The 24,712-nt window shown below is 44.9% G+C and overlaps 2 protein-coding genes and 1 pseudogene across 9 annotated transcripts in view; 1 reads left to right on the top strand and 2 right to left on the bottom strand.

The window, feature by feature from the left end:
* The window catches only part of NUSAP1 (nucleolar and spindle associated protein 1), a 40,101-nt gene extending 32,518 nt beyond the window's left edge, over window positions 1-7,583 (bottom strand). For 5 of the 6 annotated variants that reach the window (XM_008059771.2, XM_008059777.2, XM_021713135.1 and 2 more), the window contains exon 1: window positions 7,475-7,583. In XM_008059771.2, coding sequence (XP_008057962.1) covers window positions 7,475-7,567 — 93 coding nt within the window. In that variant the 5' untranslated portion in view covers window positions 7,568-7,583. The remainder of the gene's footprint in view (window positions 1-7,474) is intronic. The other variant, XM_008059797.1, reaches the window with a different exon arrangement.
* A 296-nt stretch (window positions 7,584-7,879) lies between these two features.
* Window positions 7,880-24,712, top strand: part of OIP5 (Opa interacting protein 5) — a 21,014-nt gene continuing 4,181 nt past the window's right edge. The window contains exons 1-3 of one of the 2 annotated variants that reach the window (XM_008059762.1): window positions 7,880-8,262; window positions 8,811-8,877; window positions 19,495-19,617. In XM_008059762.1, the coding sequence (XP_008057953.1) occupies window positions 7,941-8,262; window positions 8,811-8,877; window positions 19,495-19,617 (512 nt within the window). In that variant the 5' untranslated portion in view covers window positions 7,880-7,940. The remainder of the gene's footprint in view (window positions 8,263-8,810; window positions 8,878-19,494; window positions 19,618-24,712) is intronic. The other variant, XM_021713154.1, reaches the window with a different exon arrangement.
* Window positions 20,287-21,360, bottom strand: LOC103262132 (annotated as a pseudogene). The gene has a single exon (XR_002482056.1). The product of XR_002482056.1 is annotated as a 60S acidic ribosomal protein P0 pseudogene (transcript).

The raw sequence follows: 24,712 nt of genomic DNA, 5'->3' as shown, positions 1-24,712 counted from the left end.
TCCATTGCTCATTCTTAGTTTGTTTTCTTGCTATTGCAAAGTAAAACAGTTACATGGATACACTAGGGAAGAAAGGAAGTTTTTGTAGCAGCTTAAGCTGAAATGCAATGGTGTGTGTGTGTGTGTGTGTGTGTGTGAGGAGTTTGGTGTAGCAGTTATAGTTCTCTCTTCAGCATGTGCCAGACATCGCAGGAGATAGAGCTCTCATAATACAACAAAAAAAAAAATTAGCCGGCAAGGTAAGGGGCTCTCGTAGCTCCAGGTACTTGGAAGGTTGAGGCAGAAGGATCTCCTGAGCCCAGCAGTGGCCGTGAGTGTGCCACTATACTCCATCATAGTTGACAGAGTGAGATTCCAACTAAAAAAAAAAAAAAAAAAAGATGTGATGTCTCTACTTGGTGAGATATGAAAGATGAAGAGGAGATAGTCGGATATAGAGAAAAGGGTAGACACATAGCATGGCAAAACAACAAGGTTGAAGTATGAGGGCCTTAAGTTTGGTGTGACTGGAGCATAGAGTTGATGGAGGGGATGGTGAGATACACTGTCGGAAAGTGGGCAGGGGACTGATCTTGCTAGGCCTTGAAAGCCTCTAGGAAGTATGAACTTTACTTACGGAACAGGGCAATCTCCAAAGCTTTTGCAGCAGGGTAGTGGGTGATCAATTTTGCATAACTCACAATGATCACTTTGGCTGAATGATATGCCGGAATGTGGGATGCATTTGATGGGGATAAGACTAAAGACAGGGAAACAAGTATGAGGCTATTGTGGGAAACCAGAGATGCTGTGGCATGAACTAGAGCAGGGCTAAGTGGGAGTTGAATAGGGAATCTTTGTTATACCCAGGATTCTGCTTGGGTAGCAGGTAGAGCATGGTGAGAGTACCCAAGATAGGAACTGCAAAAGGTAACAGGTCTTAGGAGCATGATTACAGGCCCCTGGGGGGAATTCCTAACTTCTCTTCCCACCCTGGAAAACTTTCCCTTCTTTTTCTTTCCTGAAAGAGGAATGTTAATCTGATTGGTTATGTTTTCCTGTGCTTTATTTATTTTTGTTTGTTTGGGTTTTTTTTTTTTTTTTTTTTTTTGAGTTTGAGTTTGAGTCTCACTCTGTTGCCCAGACTAGAGTGCAGTGGCCGCTCCCGGCCACCGCAGCCTTGACCTGCTGGGCTCCAGCGATCCTTCCACCTCAGCCTTCCGAGTAGCCAGAATTACAGGCGCGCGCTACCACGCCAGGCTAATTTTTTTGATTTATTGTAGAGATGAGGTCTCGCCTGCCCATGCGGGTCTCGAACCCGCGGGCTCAGGCAATCCACTCACCTCAGCCTCCCAAAGGCGTGGGATTACAGGCTGAGCCACCGAGCCCGGCTTCCTGTGCTTTAAAAGGTCAAGTATACTAGTTGGGTTCTCTTTTCTTTCCCTTCTATCCAGCTATGCAGTTGAGGACAGTGACATCCTTTCAAGGTGGGCCTATCCACAGGGCTTGGCTCTTTTATTCTCACATCTTTTATCATTGGCCATGTATGAGGTAGAGAATGGCTGAGATCCTGAGTTTGGTTTGGGCTTTAGGGGGACAGGAGAGGTTATGCTTAGGTTGTGAGCCTAAGCCACATCCTCCAACTCACTTTACCAGAGTGCTCCACTACATTTAGCAGGTCAAATGATATGGGGTGATGCTCAAGACTTGAGCTGAGGGATAGACGTTAGTTTTGAACATATATTCATGCATTCCTTCAATAAGCATTTATTGTGCAGGGCATTGCTCCAGGCACTAGAGAGACAGTGGTGGACAAACAGACAATGTTTCTGCCTCCAGAAGCTTCTAGCAGTGGACTAGTGGCAAAACAGTCTATTAACCAAGTAGGCTGGTAATGAATGATATGACATTAGGTGCTGTGAAGCAAAAAGAAAACTGAGTGGGGTGGGGATGCTTTCTTTTTTTTTTGACTTGGAGTCTCACTCTGTTGCTCAGGCTGGAGTGCAGTCTCGGTCACCGCAGCCTCAACTTGCTGGGCTCAGGTGATCCTTCCTCCTCAGTCTTCCAAGTAGCTGGAACTACAGGCACGTACCAACAAGCCCGGCTTATTTCTGATTTACTGTAGAGATGAGGTCTCACCAAGTTGCCCAGGCTGATCTCGAACCCATGGACTCAGTCAATCCTCTCACCTCAGCCTCTCAAATTCTGGGATTATAGGCATGAGCCACTGCGCCCAGTCAAGGGATGCTTTCTGAGTTAAGATGGTTGGGAAAGGCTTCTTTGAGTTGGTGACTTGAGCTAAGATGTGAATGAGAAAAGAGGCAGCAAGTGAAGCTCTGAGGGAATAGCATTCCAAGCATAAAGAACATCAAGACAGAGGCCCCAAGATGGCAATGAGCTGATGGACAGAAACAGCCATTGTAGCTGGAGCATGGTGAACACATTGTGCTGAGATGGGTTGGAGGAGGTTGCTTAGGATCACAAATCTGAGCAAAACTTCTCCCCCTAAAGTCCAAACCAAATTTCAGGGTCTCTGCCATTCTTTTTTTTTTTTTTTTCTTCTTTGAGTCTCACTCTGTCACCCAGGCTGGAGGACAGTGGCATGCTCACAGCCACTGCAGCCTTGACTTGCTGGGTTCAGGGGATCCTTCTACCTCAGCCTTCCAAGTAGCTGGAACTACAGGCACGCGCCACCATGCCCAGTTAAGTTTTTGATTTATTGTAGAGATGAGGTCTCACCAAGTTACCCAGGCTGGGACAATTATTAATGTTGCTGCACATTTGCTTTCCCTCTACATTAATATATATTTCTTGCAAAACAATTTGAAAATAAGTTCCAGACATCATGATACTTTACCACTAAATACATGAGTCACATCTAAAAATAAGGGGAGATTATTCTACATAACCTCTAATGCATTATTGTACTTAGGAAAAGTAACAATTTCCTAACATCACCTAATATGTAATGAAATTTTCTTGTCTCCAATTTTTTCTTTTTTTTCAAATTTCCCTCCAAATCAGGATCAAACCAAGCTTCTCTCATCATATTTAAGAGTTTGGATTTTATTTTAGATGTGAAGGAAGTCACTAGAAGGCAGAAAGCAGAAAAAATGCCAACATCCCAAATTTCAAACATCACCCTGACTACCAAGAGAAGACTACTGCAAGGCAAATGTAGGGGCTGGAAACCCAATAGGAAAACTGAGGCAGCAGTCAAGAGATGAGAGTGCAGTGGCAAAGGTTTGCAAATGGAGCTACAGCCCAGAGATCAGATTTGAGGTATACTTGGGAGAAAGTGCTGACAAGGATGGGTGGGTGTGGGCAGTAAAGGGAGCAATCAAGGGTGATCCAAAGTGGGCCTGAACCATGTTCTGAGACACAAAAGAGACTGTCAATGTTTGGAACTTACCATGCTGTTGAAAATGTGCTTTACATACACAAGTCAGCAGTTCAGTGGAGAGTTCCTACTGGAGACATGGGTCTGAGAGTCATTAGCTTCTAGATTAAAGTTATGGAAGTGGGTAAGATCACCAAGGAAGAGAGAGCACAGCTAGAGAAAAGGCAGCCAGGGAGAGAACCTCGGAGCACTCCACATTTAGAGATCTTGCAGACGAAGGACCTGCCAAGGAGACTAGAAATACATGCTAGTAAGGCCAGAGAGTGACACCTCATCTAGCACAGGAAGTGGCTGCAGAGGGGAGCATTCAGTCATGCCAAAGCTGCTGAGAGGGGTGAGGAGAGAGATGGAGCACAAGTTCTGTATGATGGTGGCCTGAATAAGAACAATTTCAATAGAAAGAATAGCCAGCCACGGTGGCTCATGCCTATAATCACAGCACTTTGGGTGGCTGAGGTGAGAGTACTGCCTGAGCCTGAGGGTTTGAGACCAGTCTGGACAACTTGGCAAGACTTCACCTCTACAATAAATCAAAAATTAGCTGAGCATGGTGGTGCATGCCTGTAGTTCCAGCTACTTGGAAGGCTGAGGCAGAAAGATTGCTTGAGTCCAGCAGGTTGAGGCTATGGTGGCTGTGAGCATGCCACTGCACTCCAGCCTGGGTGACAGAATGAGACTCCGACTCAAAAAAAGAAAAAAGAAAAAGAACAGAGAAATGGGGCAGTAGATGGGAAGAGGACATGGGATCAGGAGAGGATTTTTGTTTTTGTTTTTCTTTTGAGTCAGAGTCTCACTCTGTCGCTCAGGCTGGAGTGCAGTGGCACAATCATGGCTTACTGCAGCCATGACCTCCTGTGCTCAGCCTCCTGTCTCAGCCTCCCAACTAGTTGGGACTACAAGTGCATGCCACCATGCGTTGCTAATCTTTTGATTTTTTTGTAGAAACAAGGTCTTACTATGTTGCCAAGGCTGCTCAGGCAATCCTCTTGCCTCGGCCTCCCAAAATGCTGGGATTACAGGTGTAAGCCACTGCACCCAGTAATGTTTAATTTTTTTTTTAAATGGTTGATATTGAAACATAACTGCATGCATTATGGCAATGAGACAGCAGAGTGGGAGGAACTGATGCAGGACAGAGGACCTAATAGCAAGAATGCAGTCCTGAAGAAAGAAAGAGAGCCCAGGAAGAGTTACCCTGTACAGCCTTTTACCATAATGGACAGAATGACAGAGTAGGTGGGTACAGGTTCAGGCCGGCTAGAGGGTTTGGTGGTGGAATGAGGTAGTTAGTTTTCAGCTGATTGCCTCTGTTTCCATGACCTATGAGGTAAAGTCACAAGGTAGGGAACGGAGGCTAGTTGAGTTGAGAAGATAGGAAATAATTATCCTTGAAAGTGGGAAAGTTAATGACTAACAGGAAAGTGTAGGAGGATCAAATGCCCATATTAAGATTTAGTCATATATTTAAAATAAGTTCAGTCAACAAAGTTAGGTGATTTCTCCACCAGTCAGTTGCATAGGCATAGACAAGGATTAAGCACGTAGCTGGGTTTAATCAGGCTTGGGTTGGGCCAGGTGAGTATAAGGCGATGCAACGAAGTGGAAATAGCACCCATCTTTGTAATTTAAGCTTGCAAGAAAGGAAATGAGGGCATGCGAGGGGAAAGGAACCAGTGGCCAAGCAAACATTAACAAATGGCTCCTTCCATTGCTTTACCATTAAGAAAAGTGTCCAAAAGAAAGTTAATATTTTCTCTTCTACATTTATTTTTAATAATATCATACTAGTGGAACTTATTTAAATCCTATTCTGTTAAGTTTTAACCAAATCTTGATAATTTCTTACAGTAATGTATTACTTTTCTTGCTATGTACCTGGAATTTAAAAAGGCAATTGATTTTTTTTTTTTTTGAGTCAGAGTCTCACTCTGTCATCCGGGCTGGAGTGCAGTGGCATGCTGGAGGCCACCACAGCCTGGACCTACTGGGCTCAGGTGATCTTTCCACCTCAGCTCAGGCTGGTCTCGAACCCATGGGCTCAGGCAATCTTCTCACCTTGGCCTCCCAAAGTGTGGAATTATAGGTGTGAGCCACCACGCTTGGCCTGACTTTATCCTTTTTTTTTTTTTAAAGTAAATATAACCGCAATACCATTATCATACCCAACGAAATAAATAATACCTCTAATACCTAGACCAAGCTTAATTTTCTCCAGTGGTCTCAAAAGTGTCTTTTTACAGTTGGTTATAACAAAGCCTTGGATGGTCAAATTTGTCTGAGAAAGTGTACATTCCAACAAATACTTATCAGCACCTACTATGTGCCAGATATTGTCAGGCAGTCCTGTAGTGACAAGAAATAGTGTATTACCCCACCTCTATGAAAATAGTAATTGGCTACCTCAGATCAGGTGCCTCAAGAGAAAATGATAAGGTAGAACTTTTGGAAAAGATCTAACTAGCAGATTTTCAGATATCCAAATGGTTGTGGAGACTTAATGTTAGCCAGAGCTCTGAACTCAGGTGAGAAACAATAACTCTCTTGCAACTACCTTCTGTTGCTCTATCTATCTATCTATCTATCTATCTATCTATCTATCTATCTATCTATCTATCTATCTATTTCAATAGATATTTGCCCAAAGAAGATATACTGATAGTCAAGAAGCACATAAAAAGATGCTGACCATCATTAGTCATCAGGGAAATACAAATCAAAGCCACAATGACATACCACCTTTGGTGCACTCTTCTAACACTGCAAAAAGAAATTGCAAATAAAAGTTCTTAGGCTAGGCATGGGGGCTCATGCCTGTAATCCCAATACTTTGAGAGACCAAGGTGAGAGAAGTGCCTGAGCCCATGATTTCAAGACCAGCCTGGGCAACATGAGAGATTTTGTATCTACAACAAATAAAAAAAAAATTTGCTGGGCATGGTGGCACATGCCTATGGTTCCAGCTACCTGGAAGGCTGAAGTGGAAGGATCGCCGGAGCCCAGCAGGTCAAGGCGGTGGTGGCTGGGAGCGTGCCACTGCACTCCAGCCTGAACAACAAAGTGGGACTCCAACTCAAAAAGAAAAAAAAAAGGAGAGAAGGGGATCTGAGGCCAAAGAGTCAAAATGAACAACAAAGGCACAAAGATGGACAAAAGTGCCAACTGTTTAGGGATGCAGTTTTGCATGAAAGGTTCCAGCCAGCAAAAAGCCTAAGGAATTTAAGCTGTGTAAATTCCTTTGTTTTGCTTTGTTCTTCAAGTATAGGGGAGCCACTAACACTATAGCCAGAAATATTCCCAAAGACACTCTAGATACCTGGACTCTGATTATTTTGTTTAAACCATTTTAAAAAACACTTGTGATAAATGATTTTGGCATTTATTCAGTGTAACGATCACAGCCTGCAGAAAAAAATCCCCAATGTGTTAGTATTACACGGTTAATCTCAACTAGAATATATAAGACTCCAATCCCATATTGAATCCCCATATATTCTAACTTCTAGCAGCCTCGGAGTAAAAGAGCTTACCGGTTTTGAAAGAAGCCAACAGCACAACAGTGACCGATAAATAAACGATCATACTAGATCAGGGTTGAGCTATAAAAATTCACCCACGGAGGTAGGTAAACCCCTAAAAGTCATTCTTTCTGACAGTTCAGTAAAGTATCACGAGATTATGGACACTATTACGATTTACAGAGCTGTTACTGTTTGGAGTTTTCCAGAAGCTGAGTCAATTCTGTCCTCAACTGCCTGAGGATTAACCGGCGTTCCTTGGGCTTTCTGGGCCTCCGTTTCCTGACTGACGCCCTAGGAAGAAGTATCGCAAAGTACATTCAAAAAACCCAAACCAACCCTTTTGGAACAGAGGTCTATGTGAGCACCCAGAAAAGTCACCCTCCAAATGAGGTGAAAACTATCGCTCCTCTTCCGTCTCGCAGTTGACTGGGACCGCCGTGAGCCGCATCTACCGCCCCAGGGGCGGGAACAGCTGCCTCGGCCCTGGGCTTCCCAGGCGCTCCCCACGCACTGCCGTCTCCCCGAATCCCCTATTCCCATCCCGCCCGCCCAGCGGCCTGCACCGCCAGCCCCGTACCCTCAGGTTAGCCCGGAGGCCCAGACTCTTGGCTAAGTTCTGCAGGTCACTGTACTTGAAAGAGTCCAGCTCCTCCAGGGAGGGGACGGTCATCGCGATTCGAGATCCAGCGGATTCGCACAGGAGCAGTCAGCAAAGCTCAGCACCGCAGTTCAAATCCTTGGCGCCACTCGACGCTTTGAGAAAGCAAGACTTTATACACAGTTTAAATAAAGAGCGCTGCACTTCCATTGGTTAAAAATGCCTCGAGGGTGGGGTCGCCGACCAATAGAAAGGCTGCTTTCCATCCCGTCGAACGCAACCCCACCCCTCACCAACACGCAGGCGCGGAAGGGCACGGGAGGCAGGTCCGCGTAACGAGTGCGCGGCAGCGCCCCCGGCCCTCGACGTCCAATGAGGACGCAGGAACTGTGTTTGGCCCGGGCCGCCGGTGAGCATTTGAAACAGCGGCGCCAGTTGCGAGAAGATGGCTGCTCCGTCGCGAAGATGTCCCCCGCGCCGTGCAAAGCTGCCCCGGGGTGACTTCTGTGCTGGCGCTAAGAGGGCGACTGAGGAGCCTTCTCTTACGACCTCGATGGAGTGGGACACGCAGGTGGTGAAAGGGTCCTCGCCGCTCGGCCCCGCGGGGCCGAGGACGGAGGAACCGGCCGCCGGCCTGCAGCTGCCGTCGTGGCTGCAGCCCGAGAGGTGCGCCGTGTTCCAGTGCGCGCAGTGCCACGCCGTGCTCGCCGACTCGGTGCACCTTGCCTGGGACCTGTCGCGGTCCCTCGGGGCCGTGGTCTTCTCCAGTGAGTGGGGTGCGGCTTTTGTGAAAGGCGGAGGCGAGTTGGAGAGGGTGTTCGCCCTGTCTCCACTGGTTGTCAAGAACCAGCTGAGGAAGAAAATCGAATGTAGAATTGAAAGGAAATTAACCCCCTGGCTTGGAGAACGATGGGGCTGGGAGCGGGGGAGTCTTTTTATTTTTATGGCTCGGATGAGTCTGCGTAGAGGGGAGGTTTTCCATTTCTTTTTTTCTTTTTGGGGGGGTTGGATTCTCACTCTGTCGCCCAACCTGGAGTGCAGTGAACTGCTGGGCTCCGGCGATCCTTCCGCCTCAGCCTTCCGAGTAGCTGGAACTGCAGGCGCGCGCTACCACGCCCAGCTAATTTTTTGACTTGTAGAGAGATGAGGTCTTGCCAAGTTGCCCGGGCAGGTCTCGAACCTGTGGCCTCAGGCAGTCCTCTCACCTCGACCTCCCAGAGTGCTGGGATTATAGGCATGAGCCACCATACCTGGCCTAGAGGTTTTCCATTCAAGGCCCACAGAGATACATATTTTGACCTATTTGTCTTCCTAGGAGTAACAAATAATGTGGTTTTGGAAGCGCCTTTCCTAGTTGGCATTGAAGGTTCGCTCAAAGGCAGGTACGTACTGATAATTCCCAATTGGTATCTAGTTTCTGACTTTATGAGATTGAGGAACGTGGAACCGACATATACGGGGAGAAAAGGTTGTTCCTATGTCGTACTACAAGAAAATGTTATTTCATTTGAAGGATGGAATGCTTCTTTTACCTGTCTGACTCGTGTGAACTTGATGTAATGGAAAAGTTATATTTGAGGGTAGGTTGTAAGTTCTTCCTGTAGGGCCACATCTCCCTAGTGGCATGTACAGTGAAGTGAGGCTAAGAAGGTTATGTCTAGTGGTGGAAAAAAGAGAAAGACTTTTTGGTTTATAATGATAATAACATACTATAACTACAATCCTTTGATATACTAGTTTTCATTATCAAGAAGTTTGGGCCGGGCTCGGTGGCTCAGCCTGTAATCTCGCGCCTTTGGGAGGCTGAGGTGAGTGGATTGCCTGAGCCCGCGGGTTCGAGACCCACCTGGGCAACTTGGCAAGACCTCATCTCTATAATAAATAAAAAATTAGCCAGATGTGGTAGCGCGCGCCTGTAGTTCCAGCTACTTGGAAGGCTGAAGCGGAAGGGTCGCTGGAGCCCAGCGGGTCGTGGCTGCGGTGGCCAGGAACGGGCACTGCACTCCAGCCTGGCTGACAGAGTGATACTCCAACTCAAAAAAAAAAAAACACAAAAAACAAAATAAGAAGTTTGTAATAACTATGTCAGGACTAATTCTTCTGTAACCATAGAAACTGGGGGAAAACACAAATTGAGTGTTCTTGAATACTGCCTGGTAAACTTTGCATCTTGTTTGTAGTATGATTTACAAGGGACAGTAAAGTACTCAGTGGATTTGGTATTACAGTTTGAATGTTGGCTTTAACAGCAAGACCCAGCCGGTCCAAAGTGCTGGGATTACAGACGTGGTGGCTCAAGTTTATAATCCCAGCACTTTGGGAAGCCAAGGTGAGAGGATTCCCTGAGTTCAGGGGTTCGAGACCAGCCTGGGCAACATAGTGAAACCTTGTCTTTACAAAAAATAGAAAAATAATCCAGGCGTGGTTGCTCATGCCTGTAGTTCCAGCTACTTGGAAGGATCACCTGAGCCCAGCAGGTTGAGGCTGCAGTGGATGTGAGCGTTCCACTGCATTCCAGCCTGGGCGACAGAGTGAGACTCTGACTCAAAAAACAACAAAAAACAGCTTGGCAAGGATGGTTAGGGACTTAGTACCTATTATAAGTTTCTTAACTAAAATAAGGAATCACATACCATGCAAATGAACAGAGGCCAAGTGTGGGAATTCTTTTTTTTTTGCATCAGAGTCTTACTCTGTTGCCCAGGCTGGTGTGCAGTGGCACGCTCATGGCCACTGCAGCCTCGACTTGCTGGGCTCAAGTGATACTTCCACCTTAGCTTCCCAAGTAACTGGAACTACAAGTGCGTGCTACCATACCCAGCTAATTTTTTGAATTATTGCAGAGACAAGGTCCTGCCATGTTGCCCAGGCTCGTCTCGAACCCCTGAGCTCAGGCAGTCCACTCACCTTGGCCTCGGCGAGTGGAGGGCTTGAGCCCATGGGTTTGAAATCACCCCAGGCAACTTGGCGAGACCTGGTCTCTATAATAAATCAAAAATTAGCCAGGCGTGGTAGCATGCGCCTGTAGTTCTGGCTACTTGGAAGGCTGAGATGGAAGAATCACCGGAGCCCAGCAGGTCAACGCTGGGGTGTCCATGAGTGTGCCACTGCCCTCCAGCCTGGGTGACAGAGTGATACTCCAACTAAAAAAACATATTTTTAAAAAAATTATAAACTATGACTCCATAACCACTGCTATATTATTATTTCACTCTCTGAATTTATTAAAATTTTCTTTTCCTTGTGTGCCAATAGTCAATGAAATAAACGCATATCTCATTTTATTGTGGATTCAAACACAAGAGAGAAGAATATCATGAACCCCCATGTAGCTGTCACTAAACTAGAAGAATCATCAACTCTGCTGATTCGTGATCAGTGATCTTTGATGTTACTATTGTAATTATTTTGGGATGCCACACATTGCATCTAAAGAGGATGGCAAACTTGGCCAGGCTCACACCTGTAATCCTAGCACTTTAGAAGGCCAAGGCAGGGGATTACTTGAGCCCAGGAGTTCGAGACCAGCATGGGCAACATAGTGAACTTTGTCTCTACAGAAAAGTTAAAAAATTAGCTGGGCCTGGTGGCTTGTGCCTGTAGTCTCAGCGGAAGGCTCTCCTGAGCCCAGGAGGGAAAGGCTGTGAGGCTGTGGTGGGCCATGATTGTGCCACTCCTGCCTGGGCAACAGAGTGAGACGCAGTCTCAAAAAAAAGAATATGGCAAACTTAATTGATAAATGTGTGTGTTCAGACTGCTTTGCTTTATTGCACGTCTCAGATACTGCTTTTTTTTTTTTTTTTTAAATAAATTGAGCTGGGCTCGGTGGCTCAGCCTGTAATCCCGCGCCTTTGGGAGGCTGAGGTGAGTGGATTGCCTGAGCCCGCGGGTTCGAGACCCGCCTGGGCAGCGAGACCTCGTCTCTACAATAAATCAAAAAATCAGCCGGGCGTGGTAGCGGATGCCTGTAATTCCGGCTACTTGGAAGGCTGAGGCGGAAGGATCGCTGGAGCCCAGCAGGTCGAGGCTGCGGTGGCCGGGAGCAGCCACTGCACTCCAGTCTGGGTGATAGAGTGAGACTCCAACTCAAGAAATAAATAGAGCCGGGCTCGGTGGCTCAGCCTGTAATCCCACGCCTTAGGGAGGCTGAGGTGAGTGGATTGCCTGAGCCCGTGGGTTCGAGACCCGCCTGGGCAGCGAGACCTCATCTCTACAATAAATCAAAAAATCAGCCAGGCATGGTAGCACATGCCTGTAATTCCAGCTATTTGGAAGGCTGAGGCGGAAGGATCGCTGGAGCCCAGCGGGTCGAGGCTGCGGTGGCTGGGAGTGGCCACTGCACTCCAGTCTGGGCGACAGAGTGAGACTCCAACTCAAAAAAAAATAAAAATATAAATAAATAAATAAATAAATAAATTGAAGGTTTGTGACAACCCTGTGCTGAGTAAATCTGTTGGTGCCGTTTTTCAATAGCATGTGCCCACTTCGTGTCTCTGTGTCACATTTTGGTAATCCTTGCAATTTAACAAACTTTTTCATCATCATTCAATCTGTTACTATTGTAATTGTTTTGAGGTGCCACAAACCGCAGTTTTGGAAGGTGACAAACTTAATCGATTCATGTTGTATGTGTTCTGACTGCTCTACTGACCAGCTGTTCCTTGTCTCTATCCTCCCCCTTCAGGCCTATTCCCTGAGACACAGAATTTGAAATTATTCCAGTTAAGAACCCTAGAGGCCGAATCCAGTGGCTCATGCCTGTAATCAGAGCACTTTGGGAGGTGGAGGCGAGAGGATTGCCAGAGCTCGGGGTCTGAGACCAGCCTGGGTAACTTGGTGAGACCTCGTCTCTACAATAAATCAAAAAATTAGCCAGGCATGGTGGCATATGTCTGTGGTTCCAGCCACTTGGAAGGCTGAAGCGGAAGAATCTCCTGAGCTCAGCAGGTTGAGGCTGTGGTGTCTATGAGTGTGCCACTGACCTCCAGCCTGGACAACAGAGTGAGACTCTGTTTCTGTTTTCAAAAAACAGAAAAATAAAAAGAACTCCACAGTGGCCTCTAAGTGTTCAAGTGAAAGGAAGAGTGGCAAGTCACTTTAAATCCAGAGCTTGAAATGATCAAGTTTAGTGAGGAAGGCACATAGCCAAGCCAAGTTGTGAATGTAAGGAAAAAGTTATTGAATGAAAATAAAAGTGCTACTCCAGAGATATGCTGATATGGAGAAAGTTTTAGTGGTCTGGATAGAGCAAACCAGCCACAATATTCTCTTAGTACAAAGCCTAATCCAGACCAAGGCCCTAACTCTTTAATTCTGTGAAGGCTGACAGAGGTAAGGAAGCTATAGAGAAAGACTCTGAAGGTAGTAGAGGTTTATTCGTGAAGTTTAAGGAAAAACGCTGTTTCTGTGACATAAAAGTGCAAGCTGAAGCAGCAAGTGCTAAGGGAGAAGCTGCAGCAAGTTATCTAGACCTAGTTAAGATCTAGATCACTAAACTGATTTTCAGTGCAAATGAAACAGGCTTCTATTGAAAGAAGATGCCATCTCGGACTTTTAAAGCCAGAAAGAAGTCAATCACTGGCTTCAAAGCTTCAAAAGACAGGATGATTCTTCTTATTGGGCTGATGCAACTGGTGAAGCCAGTGCTTATTTACCATTCCGAATATCCCAGGGCCCATAAGATTTATGCTAATTCTACTCTGCCTCTGCTCTATAAGTGGAATAACAAAGCCTGAATGACAGCATATCTCTTTACAACATAGTTTACTAAATATCTTAAGCTTGCTGTTGAGACCTAGTGCTCAGAAAAAAGATTCCTTTCAAAATGTTATAGTTCTTTTATAATGCACCTAGACATTCAAGGGCTCTGATGGAGATGTACCACAGCTCTCCGCGGCCTCAACCTCCTGGGCTCAGGCAGTCCTGCCTCAGCCTCCCAAGTAGCTGGGACTATATGTACCATCTCTCCCAGCTATTTTTTTTTTTTTAAGAGATGAAGTCTTGCTATATAACCCACACTGGTCTTGAACTCCTTGGCTCAAGTAGTCCTCCTGCCTCAGCCTCCCAAAGTGCTAGGATTACAGACATGAGCCATATTGCCCAGCCTTGTATTTGTTTTATATTGCATGCATAAGCATAATGTTGGGGTTTTTTTACATATTACTCTGTGCCATATATTAGTTTCTATTGAGGCATTTGTTTGTAAGTATTATGCTTTTTCTGAACAAATTAATTCCTATGTGAAATTCAAATTAATGGAACTTAATTTTATTAATATTTTTTGAGTTGGAGTTTTACTCTGTTGCCCAGGCTGGAGTACAGTGGCACAATCACCACTACTGCAACTTCAAACTGCTGGGCTTGGGCACAACTTTATTTTATAGCTTACTTTTTGGTTACCCATATTTACAAAATACTAAATGTGTGGTAGGAGACTTTATTTGCCAGTAAAGGTAGCCCTTTGCACTCAGATGTTCCCTCTGAGGGGACATCATATATCAAACAAACAACTCTGGTGTCCCGTCTCAGGGAACATAAACACATTGCTGGTGATTATATGGGGCAAACAAAAGTTTTTCAAAAATGTGTTTTTCCTTGAAGTTTTCCATTCAAATTGCATGAGAAAGCAAAGAGATGGGATATACTGAGACATACGTAAAAAAATATCACCCGGTGTTTCGCAGAAAAAGAACGTGTGAAGTGCTTTCACAATGCTGCCAACACTTCTTTATAACAGAAGGCAGTGATAAAGAGCATTCGTATAGAGAAAGGCAGCTATGGGGCCCGTTGCTTTACTAAACTCTAGTGTGGCCATTTGCTATTTGAGCTATGGCTGCCGTCATGTTTTCTAAGCTTTGGTCCCCTCTCCTACTTTGGAGAGGTCAATCTCCTCTCTCTTGTTCTTTCTAATTTACTTTCTTTTTTTTTTTTTTTTTTTTTTTGAGTTGGAGTCTCACTCTGTCGCCCAGACTGGAGTGCAGTGGCCACTCCCGGCCACCGCAGCCTCGACCTGTTGGGCTCCAGTGATCCTTCCACCTCAACCTTCCAAGTAGCTGGTACTACAGGCATGTGCTACCACACCCAGCTAATTTTTTTTTTTTTTTTGATTTATTGTAGAGATGAGGTCTCGCCAAGTTGCCCAGGCGGGTCTTGAACCGGCGGGCTCAGGCAATTCACTCACCTCGGCCTCCCAAAGCGTGGGATTACAGGCTGAGCCACCAAGCCCGGCCTCTAATTTACTTTCTAAATAAACTATCTTTTCCCATCTTAAAAAAAAGAGAGAGAGAAAGGCAGCTGTGGGTATACCCTTTGTATCATATGGCATAACTTGAAAAGATAGATAAGCCAGTTACTGTAACCCTAAAAGAAAGACTTTCAAAGTTGAAGAAAGATTGTATTGAAGTATCGAGTGATACAGATCGAATATTTCTTTTTCTTTTTGAATTGGAATCTCACTCTGTCACCCAGGCTTTAGTGCAGGAGCATGCTCTCAGTTACTTTAGGCTTCCAAGTAGCCGGAACTACAGGCTCATGTTACCATGCCCGGCTAATTTTTTTGTTTATTGTAGATATGAGGTCTCACAAAGTTACCCAGCTGTTCTCCAACCCATGGACTCAGGCAGTCCTCTTGCCTTGGCCTCCCAAAGTGCTGGGATTATAGGCTTGTGCCACCATGCCTGGCCCTGATCGAATATTTCTGTGTGCACAAAGTCAGAAAAGTAAAATCGGAAAAGTAATATTCTTTTGATAAACTTCATTTTGTGATTTTGTAATTTTGTAATTTACAATTAGAACTTTTTTTATACATTTATTTAGTTTGCAGAGCAATGGCAAAACGAAAAAAGTCAAAGTTATAAACAGCAGCAAAGATGAGTTAGATTTAGGTTTTATACAGGTAAGTTAGAAAAAGTAAATAATAGCCTGGCTCGGTGGCTCAGCCTGTAATCCCTTGCTTGGGAAGGCTAAGGTGAGTGAATTGCCTGAGCCTATGGGTTCAAGACCCACCTGGGCAACTTGGCGAGACCTCATCTCTACAATAAATTAAAAATGAGCCAGGTATGGTAGCGCACACCTGTTGTTCCAGCTACTCAGAAGGCTGAGGTGGAAGGATCGCCGGAGCCCAGCAGGTCGAGGCTGCGGTGGCCGGAGTGGCCACTGCACTCCAGTCTGGGTGACAGAGTGAGACTCCAACTCAAAAAAAAAAAAGAAGTAAATATTGATGTGGAAGAAAATGAGAGTAGCGACACTGATATCATCCCACCAAGAAGAAGTCGGGTGAAGGTAATAGAAAGTGGTAATGATGAAAGTGTTAGTAGTTGCCAGACTCGGTGGCTCAACCTGTAACCCCAGCACTTTGGGAGGCCAAGGCAAGTGGATGCCTGAGCCTGCAGGATCGAGACCCACCTGGGCAATGTGGTGAGACCTCGTCTCTACAATAAATAAATAAGGCCGGGCTCGGTGGCTCAGCCTGTAATCCCTGCACTTTGGGAGGCTGAGGTGAGTGGATTGCCTGAGCCCAGGTTCGAGACCTGCCTGGGCAACTTGGCGAGACCTCATCTCTACAATAAATCAAAAATTAGCCGGGTGTGGTAGCGCACACCTGTAGTTCCAGCTACTTGGAAGGCTGAGGCGGAAGGATCGCCGGAGCCCAGCAGGTTGAGGCTACGGTGGCTGGGAGCGGTCACTGCACTCCAGTCTGGGCAACAGAGTGAGACTCCAACTCAAAAAAATAGATAAATAAAAATAAAAAAATAAAGGGTGAATATAACATGCAATCCAAATAAGCCTACCAAATGAGTCATATGCATTTATGTGCTAACTGATCCAAAAACAGGGTAACTTTTTTCAGTACTTCCCTACTATGGCAGCATAACATCTGAAAACATCATTCAACCTGATCTTCCAGTAAGCACCAGAATTCCATTACATTTATATAAAAAGTTGTTGGGAAAAGTTCTCAATGCAGCAGGATACCACATGTTTATTGACAGATATTACACTAGTATTGTCCTAGCAGAAGCACTACTAAAGATGAAATGTCATTGTACTGGTACAAAGTCAACCAAAAGGGAATACTAGCACAAATCAAAAGCCAAAATGTTTAACAAAAACCAGAAGAAAATAGAAAAGTAATCTTATGTTCCTTGCATGGAAGGACAAAGGATCACTACAATTCTCAGTATTTGGAATCATGCAGGAATGAAATTGAACACAAGGACATTATGTGGTGGAAATATATCAGTCAAAAAGCCTGAAATGATTCTAAAATTTTTTTTTTTTTTTTGAGTTGGAGTCTCACTCTGTCACCCAGACTGGAGTGCAGTGGCCGCTCCCGGCCACCGCAGCCTCACCTACTGGACTCCGGCGATCCTTCCGCCTCAGCCTTCCGAGTAGCCGGAATTACAGGCATTCGCTACCATGCCGGGCTGATTTTTTTATTTATTGTAGAGACGAGGTCTCACTGCCCAGGCGGGTCTCGAACCCATGGGCTCAGACAGTCCACTCACCTCAGCCTCCCAAAAGGCGTGATTCTAAATTTTTAAAAAAATTTTCTACAATTGTTCTCATGTTGCAAATATGAGCAGTGAGGGTCGTGTGGATCAATATGCTTCTACATTTTTTATGCAAAAATGTTTAAAGTGGACGAAATTATTCTTCTGGGGACTAGAAAGATGTATTACTAACTCCTATATACTGTACCAAGCATCAAAAAAAAAAAAAAAAAGAAAACCCTATGCCCCACTTGAAATCTGTCAAGCTTCTGATTGATCAGTTGAGAAGTGGTTTTCAGGAATCACAAGTGCATCCTACCACATCTTTTCAAGCAACAGACTGGACAATAAATTACATATTATTAATGTGGGAGGAAGAAAATGAGACTGCATTGTCTGCTCAAATAGAAAAACACCAGGTGGATGACATCAAACAAATTACTATTGGACACCATGTGTCAATGACTTTCACATATAAGCACGTTATAAAAATATACGATATAAAATTTTAATTTTTGTAGTCATAAATGAGTTCCTCAAAGTCCAAAATTTCATTAGAAGCCAAATATCATTATAATAAAATAGCTAGTATAGTGCTATACTATTTTATATGAAGGGATTCATTTTTCACTATTTTGTAAAAGTGCGGTCAAGTTGCTGGTAGGTGAACCGCTATATATCTCCAGGTGCAAAGGGTTAATATATTTTGTTACTTGTTCTTTTATACTATCCATTGACATGAATGTGTTTCTTTTCAGTCATGTAATTTTTTTTTTTTTTTTTTTTTAGTTGGAGTCTCACTGTCGCCCAGGCTGGAGTGGCACACTCACAGCCACCACAGCCTCAACCTGCTAGGCTCAGGTGATCCTTCCGCCTCAGCCTTCCAAGTAGCTGGAACCACAGGCATGTGCAACCATGCCCAGCTGATTTTTTATTTATTTATTTATTGTAGAGATGAGGCCTTGCCAACTTGCCCAGACTGGTCTCAATCCTCTGGGCTCAGGCATTCCTCTTGCCTTGGCCTCCCAAAGTGCTAGGATTACAGGCTTGAGCCACTGTGTCCGGGTTAGCCATGTAATTTTTGTACTCTTCTTTCATTAATAGAATTCTACTGCATAGTATACTGTATTTTTTGTGGAGATGAGGTCTCTCTATGCTGCCCAGGCTGATCTCGAACTCCTGGGCTTAAGCACTCCTCATGTCTTGGCCTCCCAAAGTGCTGGGATTATAGATGTGAGCCACTATGCCTGGCCTGTACACTGTGTTTAAACAATTAATTTTTCCTTTACCAAACCTTTTTGGAATTGTTTTCAGTACATGCATGATGAAATAGTTAATTTTTTCTTAAAGTGTTTCTAATATTTAGATACATCTTATATGCCAGCAAAATGATGAGAGTGCTCAAGAACGACATCTCACTCCTCATTTGGCAATCTTTCAGAGGATAAAGATAAAGAAAATACATAACTTGCTAGGGTGATGGGAATCCTTTTTCTTTCTTTTGCTTTTAGTCTGAGTATTTTTTCTTATTTTTTATTTTATTTTTTTGAGTGGGAGTCTCACTCTTGCCCGGTCTGGAGTGCAGTGACATGCTCCTGGCCACCACAGCCTCAACCTGCTGGGCTCAGGCGATCCTTCCACCTCAGCCTTCCAAGTAGCCGGAACTACAGGCATCCACTACCATGCCCAGCTAATTTTTGATTTATTGTGGAGACGAGGTCTTGCCAAGTTGCTCAGGCTGGCCTCAAACCTGCGGGCTCAGGCAATCTACTCGCCTCAGCCTATCAAAGTGCTAGGATTACAGGCTGTGGCTGAGCCACAGTTGATTATTTTTTATCAACTGTGAATTGATATAATGATAGCCAATAAAGAGGTGGTTTGTAGTTTTGAATGTTTAAATTAATAATATTTGTTAGCTGTTTTTCAGGGGTAAATTGTCTTTACTAAAATTGACACCGATCCATGATTGCTTTACTATCCAGAATCCAGGAGGGTATCTGTAATCTAGAGTCTAATTAAGTTATTATTATTAATTTATTATTTTGCATTTAGTCACTCTCTGTTGCCCAGGCTGGAGTACAGTGGCACAGTCTTGGCCACCGCAGCCTCGACCTGCTGGGCTCAGATGATCCTTCTGCTTCAGCCTTCCAAGTAGCTGAAATTACAGGCAAGCACCACCACACCCAGCTAATTTTTTGTTTTATTGTACAGATGAGGTCTTACCAAGTTGCCCACGCTGGTCTTGAACCCCTGGGCTCAGGCAATCCTCTCACCTCGGCCTCCCAAAGTGCTGGGATTATAGGCATGAGACACCGTGCCAGGCCTAGAGTGTAATTAAATTAAAATCTGAGCTATTTTTTCTTGAATGTGACATTCTTTCGGTTTAATTCCTGTTATAACATAATTTTCACCTATGTCTTAGATGACAGGAATGCTTCCAGAGTCTGGTTATTTTTTATTTCGTCTCTGATTTTTCCTTACCCATGTTTTATTTTTTTCCACCCCCAGTACTTACAACCTTTTATTCTGTGGTTCCTGTGGAATTTCCATTGGTTTCCATCTATATTCTACTCATGCTGCCCTGGCTACCCTGAGAGGTCACTTCTGCCTTTCCAGTGACAAAATGCTGTGGTGAGTAGATTTAAATATTGTTCCTCAAATACATTTTAAAAATCTTCTGGATGTCGGGCTCGGTGGCTCAGCCCGTAATCCCATGCCTTTGGGAAGCTGAGGTGAGTGGATTGCCTGAGCCCGCGGGTTTGAGACCTGCCTGGGCAGCGAGACCTCATCTCTACAATAAATCAAAAAATCAGCCGGGTGTGGTAGCGCATGCCTGTAATTCCGGCTACTTGGAAGGCTGAGGCGGAAGGATTGCCGGAGCCCAGCAGGTCGAGGCTGTGGTGGCCGGGAGCAGCCACTGCACTCCAGTCTGGGCGACAGAGTGAGACTCCAACTCAAAAAAAAAAAAAAATCTTTTAGAAAAGACAGAGTGTACCAAAGAAGATGCTAAAGATAGCAGTGGGTTGGGTACCATAGCTCACACCGTAATTCCAGTGTTTTGGGATGTCAAGGCAGGAGGATTGCTTGAGGTCAGGAATTCAAGACCTACCTAGACAACATAGACTCTGTTTCCATAAAAAAGAGCCAGGCATGGTGGTATGTTCCCATAGTTTTACTACTCTGGAGGCTGAGGTGAGAGCATCGTTTGCTCCCAGGAGGTCATGGTTGCAGTGAGCTATGATCATGCCATTGTACTTCAGCCTGGGCAACAGAGTGAGACCCTGTCTCTCTCTCTCTCTCTTTTTTTTTCAAGGAAGTAACCTTTATTTCCTTGTTTTGCAAATAAAGCTGGCTGAGTTGGTTGCTTTCTGATTAGTCAAAGAGACCAAATCCCATATCCTCGCACGACTCCTCCAACTCTTCCTTGGTTTCAACCTTGGCCGGAGCTGCAGGGGCAGCAGCAGCGACAGGGGCAGCAGCCACAAAGGCAGATGGATCAGCCAAGAAGGCTTGAACTTTTCAGCAAGTGGGAAGGTGTATTCAGTCTCCACAGACAAAGCTAGGACTCATTTGTACCCATTGATAATAGAATGGGGTACTGATGCAACAGTTGGATAACCAATCTGCAGACAAACACTGGCAACATTGCGGACACCCTCCAGGAAGCGAGAGTTCAGAGTGTCCTCTGTGATGTCAAGCACTTCAGGGTTGTAGATGCTGCCGTTGTCGAACACCTGCTGGATGATCAGCCCAAAGGAGAACGGCGAGATGGTCAGCAGTGTGGCTTCACTGGCTCCCACTTTGTCTCCAGTCTTAATCAACTGCACATCACTCAGGATTTCAATGGTGCCTCTGGAGATTTTAGTGGTGATACCTAAAGCCTGGAAGAAGGCGGTCTTCTCAGGCCCCAGACCAGTGTTCTGGGCTGGTACAGTGACTTCACATGGGACAATGGCACCAGCATGGGCAGCAGCTGGCACCTTGTTGGCCAGCAGCATGTCCCGGATCTCAGTGAGGCCCTCCTTGGTGAACACAAAGCCTGCATTTCCCCGGATATGAGGCAACAGTTTCTCCAGAGCTGGGTTGTTTTCCAGATGCCCTCGGATGGCCTTGCGCATCATGGTGTTCTTGCCCATCAGCACCACAGCCTTCCCTCGGAGGGACGTGCGGATCTGCTGCATCTGCTTGGAGCCCACGTGGTCTGCGCCCACAGTGAAGCATTTTGGGTAGTCATCCAAAAGTTGGATGATCTTAAGGAAGTAGTTGAACTTCCAGGTCGCCCTGTCTTCCCTGGGCATCACAGCGATGCGTCAGGGATTGCCACGCAGGGTTTAAAGACGATGTCACTCAGACAAGAATGCCTGGCGAGAGCTCTCTCTTTTTTTAAAAGACAAGGTCTCGCTCTGTTGCCCAGACTGGAGTGTAGTAGCAGTGTAGCCTCGAGTTCCTGGGCTCAAGTGATACTCCCACCTTGGCCTCCCAAAGCACTGGGATCACAGGCATGAGCCACTGTGCTAGCTGACCCTACCTAAAAAAAAGGAAAAAGCAATGGGACCATAATATAATTTATTCTATTTTTTTGAGTCACAGTCTCACTCTGTCACCTAAGCAGAGTACAGTAGCACAATCATTGCTCACCACAGTCTCAAACTCATGGGCTCAAGCAATCCTTCTACTTCAGCCTACTGAGTAATTGGGACTACAAGTATGTGCCACCATGCCCAGCTAATTTTATTATTTTTTGTAGAGACACAGTCTTGCTATGTTTCCCAGGCTGGTCTTGAACTCCTGGACTCAAGCAATCCTGTTGCCTTGGGCTCCCAAAGTGCTAGGATTACAGGTGTGAACCACCACACCAAACCTACAATTTTGTAACATTGTCATCATTGTAGATGTCTTATAAATTTGTTTCAATCCTTGTTTTGTTGAATTTTGATGTCTTGTAATCATTCCATGTCTTAATAATCATAACATTGAACAGTTCAGAGGGCATTCTTTCAGTAAAGAAAATTCTTGCTGGGTGTGGTGGTGTGTGCCTATAACCCTAGCTACTCAGGAGGCTGAGGCAGGAGGATACCTTCATCCCAGGAGTTCAAGACCAACCTGGGCAACATAGTGAGACACCCCCCATCTCAAAAATAAATAAATAATAAATAAAATAATAACAGAAATTTTTAAAAAGAAAATTCTAAAAGGTAAGCTTTTGCGAAATAATATTGCACTAGATACCTTTTGGGTTTGTGCCCAGCCTCTGTCTCCTTCCAGTAGAGGTGGGGCCTTATAGCCATGTTTGTATCATGTGTGTGATACCACTCCCAGGTATTGAACAAGGAATGGATACCTGACCTAAACTAAGCCAGCCAGGTTTCCTACCTAAGGAATTTGAAATAAGGGCCCAGAGACACTGGTCATTTGTAGATGGCACTGGCGTTGAAGGTAGGAAGTGAAAGCTCTAGGTTTGGAGTAGTTATTTCCTATATTATGCATGTAACTACAGAGAAATCTTGTCTACAGAAAAATATGAAGCCAATGCACAGAGAAGAGTAAAAATAATGGCCAGGCGTGGTGGCCGCCCCCAGCCTAATTAATTTCTTTCTTTTTTTTTTTTTATTCAATACTTTTTATTATGGTGTTGTGGAGTACAGTTAAGGGTTAGGTATACAAGTACGTTTCATTCAGGCACCCTGTTGATAAGAGGTGTTTCCTCGTCCCCAGATAGATATTTACTGCCATTGATCCCATCTCCCTCCCCGCCTAATTAATTTCTTTTCTTTTCTTTTCTTTTTTTTTGAGTTGGAGTCTCCCTCTGTCACCCAGACTAGAGTGCAGTGACCGCTCCCGGCCACCGCAGCCTCGACCTGCTGGGCTCTGGCGATCCTTCCACTCAGCCTTCCAAGCAGCTGGAAATACAGGCACGCGCTACCACACCCAGTTAACTTTTTGATTTACTGTAGAGATGAGGTCTCACCTAGTTGCCAGGTGGGTCTTAAACCCACGGGCTCAGGCAATCCACTCACCTCGGCCTCCCAAGGCGCGGGATTCCAGGCTGAGCCACCGAGTCAGGTTAATTAATTTCTTAATCATCAAAATGAGTTGGGTGAAAGGTCAGAATGTTCTTTTTGATTAAGTAGCAACTAGGGAAGTATAGGTAGCATGAGTCTGGGCAGATAATAAATCTATGCCTGTGTGTATAACTAGAATGAATTTGACTGGTTGCTAATAACAAAACCTGACGAACAGTGGCTTTAACAAGTAAGACGGGGGCAACCCCTTTGGGTCCCCTCCCACTATGAGAATTTTTCTGACCTCTCAACAAATCTTGCTTTAAAAAAAAAACAAAACAAGTAAGAGGTGGGGCAGCTGCTGCTTCAGGAAGCTTCTAGTGGTTCAGCCATGACAGGACTCTGGGTCAGCATGTGTTTGGTTCTCGTGACCTTTTTCTCTTGGATGCAGGATGGCTGCTACAATCACAGTCATTACATCCATCAGTGGTAGTATTCTCAACAGGAAGGAAGGGATATGGGGAGTGTGGGAACATGAGAGAAGTTCTTCTTTGGACAGCATAAACTTTCTTATTCTTCTTGACCAGAACAATGTTACATGATCACCTAAGCTAGGAAAACAAGTTTATGACAAAGGCTTGTGACAAACCATGAATTCTGTTAGCAAGAAAGAAGTGAGGAATCGCTACTGGATAGGTGATCAGTGCTGCTCGTCATAATGTCATGATTTTCCTTCAGACTATATGCTACAGGATCCTCCTGGTGGAGTGTGAAGCTTATACCCGTCATGATTATTCATGTGTCCCTAGTTTTTGTCTTTAGTTTATCCTGAGATTGTTTTGTCTCTGGGAAAGGGTGGATGAGACATAGAATCTCGCTTATTTGTGTATTGAGAATTTTTTTTTTTCAACACAATGCAGTCGTCCCTCAGTATCTGTGGAGGATTGACTCCAAGACTCCTACAGATACCAAAATCCACAGACACTCAGGTCTCTGATATAAATTGGTGTAATATTTGTATATTACCTTTACATATCCTCTTATATACTTTAAATCATCTCACTGGGCTCAGCGGCTCACACGTGTAATCCCAGCACTTTGGGAGGTGGAGGTGAGAGGATTGCCTGAGTCCAGGGGTTCGAGACCAGGCTGGGCAACTTGGCGAGACCTTGTTTCTACAATAAATCAAAAAGCTAGCCAGGCGGGGTGGTGCATGCCTGTGGTCCCAGCTGCCTGGAAGGCTGAGGCAGAAGGATTGCCTGAGCCCAGCAAGTCGAGGCTATGGTGACCATGAGTATGCCATTGTACTCCAGCCTGGGCAACAGAGCGAGACTCCAACTAAAAAAAAAACAACCAAAAAAAATCATCTCTAGGTTACTTACAATACCTAATATAAATTCTTATAAATAATTGTTAATACATTATTGTTTAAGGAATAATGACATGATGACAAGAAAAGGAGTGTGCACATGTACAGTACAGACATAAGCATCAATTTTTTTTCTCCAAATATTTTCAGTTCATGGTTGATTGAGTCAATGGATCCGGAATCTATGGGTATAGAGGGCTGACTGTACAACTTGAAATGAAAATCAGTAAGAAGGCTAGCTTTGTTTGACACATACTTTCTTTAGATGACAATATAATCTTTTTTGTTTGAGTTGGAGTCTCACTCTGTCACCCAGACTGGAGTGCAGTGGCCACTCCCAGCCACCACAGCCTCG

The sequence above is a fragment of the Carlito syrichta genome, unplaced genomic scaffold (assembly GCF_000164805.1).
Source record: "Carlito syrichta isolate Samal-C Ts95f unplaced genomic scaffold, Tarsius_syrichta-2.0.1 Scaffold91638, whole genome shotgun sequence".
NCBI classification, from domain to species: Eukaryota; Metazoa; Chordata; class Mammalia; order Primates; family Tarsiidae; genus Carlito; species Carlito syrichta.
This window is presented reverse-complemented; position numbering and strand designations above follow the sequence as displayed.